The sequence below is a fragment of the Triplophysa dalaica genome, chromosome 8 (assembly GCF_015846415.1).
Source record: "Triplophysa dalaica isolate WHDGS20190420 chromosome 8, ASM1584641v1, whole genome shotgun sequence".
In the NCBI taxonomy this organism is placed as follows: Eukaryota; Metazoa; Chordata; class Actinopteri; order Cypriniformes; family Nemacheilidae; genus Triplophysa; species Triplophysa dalaica.
In genome coordinates this window covers 24,296,338-24,302,951 of record NC_079549.1, presented here as the reverse complement: position 1 = coordinate 24,302,951, position 6,614 = coordinate 24,296,338, and the positions used below count along the sequence as shown (strand labels likewise).

The following is a 6,614-nucleotide window of genomic DNA, read 5'->3' as shown; positions in this document are numbered from 1 at the left end:
TGCGTCTCATTTGCATATCTCACAACTTTCTTGCTACAATGTAACAGATTTCCTGACTTTTCGGATCATCATAAACTGTCTCTGTTCCAAATCCTTGTGAGCGCCCTATGTAGGCAGCAGTGTAGATGTGATCACGACACAAAGCCTGTTCCCTGAGAAGCAGAGTTGTAAATGACATCCAGCTTGTAAAAGGTTGTGAATCATTTATGAGGTTGTGTTTCGGTTGAGACATGGCAGAAGACTTCAGGGCAGGTCTGGAGGTACAGTATGGAGTACAGTAGTGTGGACTATGCCTCCTCTGTGTACTTTGCACTAGTGAACTGAGCCGTCAGAAGCGGCTCAAACTCACGCTTTCTCCTCTGCTGGACGTACAACACCAACAACAAGAGCGAGAGAAGCACACCAAGAAATATTCCTCCGATTGTACCGCCCAACACAAACACAGCAGCTCTGCTATCTGTTTCTGAAATAGCACAATAAGAGTTTAAAACAGCATGCGGATGAGCAAATGAGGAAAAACTAGATCTTTGATTGTGTGATAACAGTGTTTAAAGTACCTTCCAGTTCAATGGCGTAGGAATAGCCCAGCTGCTCAGATGTGAAGTAAATCTCCTCGTTGGTCACAGGTGGGAAAAACGGAACCATGTTGTAATGGCGGTTGTGTCCGATGGGGGCCATCTCATCCGGGAAACTGGTGTTCTCACGGGAACGCTTCATCCATTCTTCAAATATAGCGTCAGTGAATGCGTGCAGCACCTATTAAACAATTAAACGGTTTTAATCTACAGAATCATGGACTGAAACTCTTTCACTATTGCTCAGATGATGGTCTTTGGATATAGTGAACGTGTGATCTGATGGTATTGTATTACCAGAAAGATGGGGTCATTGGCAGCGGAGTGTGACATTGCACTGGTTCCATTGAGGAACTGGTGCACCAGGTTGTGCAGGTTTGCCACAGAACTGCTGTCCAGCTCTCCATCCGGCCTGTCAAATCCTTCTAGAGCGTTCCTGCAAAATAAACTTAAATTAAACTTAAACTGTAAATTAAACTTTAAACATGGCTCCTAATAACAGCTCAACAGCTAAGAAAAATAAATGAGTAACAAAACATTATGTAGACTTTATGTTGACTCCTTAGACAAAATATTTATTACTTTGGATAAACACGAATACATGTTGAACAGAGTTATTATAGTTTTTATTTGAGTTTTATATATATAGTTTTAATAATTATTAAAATTTGCTTAAACTAAATTTCTAGTAGTTTGGATATTGGTTTTATTTAGTTATATTAACATTTGAAATCAGCTTTTATTTTTAGATTTCTATTAGTTTTGATTTTAGTTTCCTGTAGTTTTATTAGTATTTAAAATTAGCTTAATTTTAGATTTCTAAGCTTTAATTTTTAGATTTCTAGTAGTTTTGATTTTAGTTTCCTGTAGTTTTATTAATATATAAAATGAGCTTTCATTTTTAGATTTCTAGTAGTTTTGATTTTAGTTTATTTAGCTTTATTAATATTTAAAATTAGCTTTTATTTTAGATTTCTTGTTTTTATGTTAGTTTTAGTTAAAGTATTATTTTAGCAATTTTGTTTATATGCTTTTGTCATTTTATATTTTCTGTTCATTTATTTATCTGCTTTATAATATTCATTCATTTTTATTTTAGTTTGTTATTATAGTTTTAGTGCATTAAACTTCTTATTTTCTTTAGTCAAATTCTTCTCAATAATGTGTGGGTCTATATTCTATTTGTTTTCAATGAACAGAAATGTTTAAAAATATACACCCTAACCCAGACAGACAAGATAAATAACAGAATCTGCACATCGATTGTCTCAAAGTGCTTGCAAAAGGAAGTCATTTGTGTTGATGAACTTCTTCAGTCACGACTGTACCTGAAGCTGAAGGATGAGTTGGTGAAGTATGGAGGACTGTCGAAGTCTCTGAGGTTCAGGCAGTTTCTCACATCATTCATGGTTGGTAAAGTCACATTGGATGTGTTGAGGATGCCTCTGAGCAGAAATCCTTCGCTGGTCCCGTTACACAGAGTCACCAGCTCATTATATTCATCCAGACTGAAATACAAACTTGTGTCATCGCAAAGTGATTTTGTGTCGTGTAAACAAAATTGTACACGTGGTGGTCAGTCTGTTCCACACACTGGCCTGAATATTCTTCTGTGATTGAATGACAGATCTGATTCTGGATCAGTGTGAATAGCAGTTTGTGAGGAGCTCTGATTGGTTTGTACTTTGGACACACCTCCACCAATCACATTGATGGAGTCATTATTACAAACAGCTGAATTAGGTGAAGAGATTATAAAAGGCAAAATAAGTGTGCATATGCTAACATCATAGATTTCTGTCATTAAGGATTTGTCAAATTTTTATTAAATTCTGTGGAAACCACAGTTTTTGTTTTACTTCTTAATTTTCATATCTTAGTTTGTTTTGACACCTGTTCAGGTGTAATGTATCTTATTTTTTCAAAAGATTTAAAGCAATGGTTATATAGCTGCTGTATCAATGCACATTGTGAATCTATGAAAAAAGAATGTAGAAATGTAATCGTATTAAGTTATTAAAGAAAATAAGCTACTTGAAATCTGGACCCTGTATAATGAATATTGAAAAACATCCCCATACTAAAACAATAAAAACTAATTTGATGACGTTTACTTGTCACACACGACTCCCCAACGTGCGAATCTGGATTGTGGGCTGATACGGGACGGATCTCCAGGGTCTTGTCCTCCGAGCAGAGAGTCTGTACAGACATCACACTCCGTCTGACCTGTAGCAAAGTTCCAGTAGGGGACGGCAAAATTCTCGTTCCCTGTGAGTTTCTGAGACAGACGAGAACATGAAACCATCCCATCAACTCAAAATCATCAATGTCTATAGATAAAAAGATCAGTCTTCATATTTGAGAAAACAACGGATACAGTTGTTATGTGGTATATTTCACCACTGCTTCTGTTTGATCCACTCTTGAATTTAAACGCCTCCAGTACTGTAATCTGACTGTATTTGTCATGTGGTTTCAGATTATTCTGATGGAGTTTGGACACTACGCAACATACAGGCCAATATGTCGTCATGGCATAGGCCACCACATAAGAAAGGAAAATCACACGAGATCTCTTTATTGTCTCAATTATTTCTCTTAGAAATCAATGAGATTCAATCACGAGCAAATGGAAACTTTTGTTTTCAAATGTCTCCATAATCTAGGAAGATTAAAGACTGTAGAAATTTACAAAATGCTATTTTTAAGGGTTTAAAAATAATACAAGTTAAGCATGTAGACACAGGAATTTTTACCTGAAGGATTGAGAAATTGATCATTTTGTTCATTGAAGAGAGTCTCTGTCAGTTGATCATGAATGAGTCACATGAACACTGTATCGTGAATCTGCCAGAATGGGATCGTATCATCTCACCTGAAGTTCTCTCTCCAGACTCAGCAGATGATACCTGTGCCAGGTAATGAACGCTGGACCCTTGTGTGAAAAGTCAATGGCTTTGAAAGGCCTTCCTGGACCTGTCACCAAAGAACATCACAACAAAGACGTGAAATCAGACCAAATCTACAAGTGGACCACACTGAAATGCACAAAACCTTTCATTTAACACCACTGGCAGCAATAGGGCAGATACATCTCTAAAAGTCCTTATGTGTCTTTCTCACTTCATGTCTGGTGCCACAGTTAAAATCGTTTAAAGCTATATTCTCCTCTATAAATCAGCCATATTACACACAAAATTTGATGCAAATTTCTTGGTTTATGCTTCATCAGATTTAATCAGCATCCAAATATTTCACAGACAAACCAGTGAAAACAAAGCAGAATATAAAATATAATCTGGGCACTTCTGGCAAAACTTGTGAAATCTAACTTTTCCATATCTGAAAAGCACTCATTTCAACAGTCAACTAATTAACATAGTAAAAAAATGTAAGCTTTATATAATAAACTTTCACTGAAGGAAAGCTTAGAAGGACAAATCTCCCTTCTGACCCTTAGACCACTCCGCCCCCCGGTCTTAAATCACCACAAATCCCCAAAGAAATGTCATTTCATCTTTTGTGTTGTGCTCCTATCATTTACTGTCAAACTATTTCACCTTTTTAAATGTTTTCAGTTAAAATTATCCATGGAGAAATCTGCACTCTTAAAAATAAAGACCCTCCATAATATCTGGAACAAGATGCACCTTTCATTCAGAGCTCTTGTGTTGGTTGGATTTTTTGGATGTGAGTATTTAAAAACGTTTTTCCATCTTCACATACAGTGAATATATATATATATATATATGACTCATATAGTTGAACAATAAAATCTGTAGAATCACAGGTCCTCACCTAACAGCGTGTCTCGAACAGAGTAATAATGTTGCCAGACGAAGAAATCATAAATTGAGATGTTGCTGAACTTTGGCTCTGTTCCGTTGGGTCCCAGCAGACCCAGCCAGTGTTGAGTGGCAATGACATAATCTGGATGAACGGTGGTTTTTGCCAGATCTAGAACATTGAGGAACTCCTGAAGCTCATCTGAACTCAGCGAGTGGATGTTCTTCCTCACAATAGGAGCTTTACGCTGGTCACAGTTCGGCCCCGTCCAGCCAAATTTACACTCGCCACAGTTGTAACCAGCATAGTTACCTGCTCAAAAACAATAATAATCTGAATCAGGACTGGGTTTGGAAATGTCAAAAACTGTATCAGGAGGATGAAGAAATATTTCATTGGATGACACACAATTAGATTTTTCAAGACAAAAGAATGATGATATTTTATGATTCAGTTGTCTGGATTTGTTTAGATATTTTTAGTTTTAAAAATCTGATTACTTCAGAAAGTAATAACATTAATATAAAACTGCTTGATTTGAGGAATCATTTATTCATGCAGCCAGAATATATAACCTAACCTGTTCTGATATATGGTAAATATTTATTTTGAATAACTTATCAACCAATTGCTTTTTTTCTTCTACTGTAGTATTCTTGTTCCTCTAAATTAGTTTCAATAAATGTTATACTTTTATATTTGTACAGTTGGCCTTTATTGGTTCTCAATCTTTGGATCAAGATAAACTTGAAAATACACTTTTATTAGGTAAAAAGTAGACCAATTTTGTTCCGAGCAGTATGAACATAGTACACTTAAAGTATATAATAGAACATTGATATAAATACACTTGCTGCATAAAATATAACTACATACATAAATACAAAGTTCATTTTATTTAAACTTAATTAACTGTCGGAGCCCTTTTTGAGCCAACACATGAAAACGCATGTTGGAACTAAAATGGGGGTAACTCATGAATTCTTTGTAATACAGACTTATGGTTGGTCTCGATTGATAAAAAGAAAAGTAGCTGATTATTGCTTTTAAAAAAATCACACACAGACACAAAAAAATAAAAGTATGTTGTTAGGTTTAGTGTAAAAAATAAATTAACAAAGTTTATGTTTTTATTTGATTAAAAAATACATAAAAAATTACCGGTCGCAGAAGGATAACAAAAAATCTAATCAATTACTCTCCCTACATAAATTATAAAAAAAACATCAAATAAATCTGTATTCTATAGTCTTAGACCTTTCCAATGACATATAGTTTGTGATGATTCGATCAGAAATGACATGCACAATATTGACGCAAGCTTAGGTGTCCCGTATGCGGAACGGGTGACAGTTAACAGGCTTCAGCAAACTTATTATTTATAAGGGTCAGAATAACCAAAAGTACAACACAATCATAGCATTTGTGACATTGAAAAACCTGAAAAGTTTAAACATACCGAAACATCGACAAGTGCGGTTGAAAAATTTGGTGGGCCAGTTCTCCCGATCGTCCACATTTCTTAATCTGTACGGTCCACTCCAAGGTTTAGTGTCCACACGAACGCTGCTGCAGTTTCCTCTGCCCGACAGAATTCCACACACATTGTCTGGATCTGACCCCAGAGCCGGACAGCACTGTTTAGACACGATCCCCTCCACTGTACAACACACCCGTGGAAACTGAGCGTTTGTGTGGGACATCCATCCCAGCCACAAAACATGAGCCAACACAACAAACCTTCTCATATCTTCAAATCTCGTCACGCCAATAACACTGTGGCACATTAGTCAGAGGTCCTCGTTTCTTTAAGGATTTCACGCTCTTCTTAGTGTTTCTGGAACGGTTAAATGATGGATTTCCACACATGACATGGATTTGCACAGAGCTCACTGGACCGCCTCTGGATTTATAGACGTTTGGGGGGTACAGATTAATGCTGGGGTCCCGTGATGATCACCTGACATAAAGAAACGACTTCTTCCTCCAATACCAGCAGACTCCCTGAAGGAAAGTTTTCCATCAATGTCGCATCTCAGTTCATCATGTGAAAAGAGTTGTATATGTTGCTGATGATTTAAAATGATTTAAAAAAGTAGTTTCAGATAAATATGTATAAGCAATAATGAATGAATATAGACATCATCATAGACATCAATGAGATAACAAGAGAGCAAAATGAAACTTCTTAATAATTCTTTGTTTTTGACATTGTTGAGTTTCTGACTCATTTTCTCAAGATAAACATTT

The 6,614-nt window shown here is 36.0% G+C and overlaps 1 protein-coding gene across 1 annotated transcript; it reads right to left on the bottom strand.

The window, feature by feature from the left end:
* Positions 1-233: 233 nt before the first annotated feature.
* On the bottom strand, positions 234-6,251 carry dct (dopachrome tautomerase). The gene is made up of 8 exons (XM_056755176.1): positions 5,824-6,251; positions 4,377-4,676; positions 3,454-3,554; positions 2,690-2,856; positions 1,904-2,083; positions 873-1,011; positions 558-756; positions 234-463 (listed from the first exon to the last, which is right to left on the bottom strand). Exons 1-8 carry the CDS (start codon positions 6,149-6,151, stop codon positions 288-290), a joined length of 1,590 nt encoding a protein of 529 aa, XP_056611154.1. The 5' UTR covers positions 6,152-6,251; the 3' UTR covers positions 234-287.
* Positions 6,252-6,614: the final 363 nt, after the last annotated feature.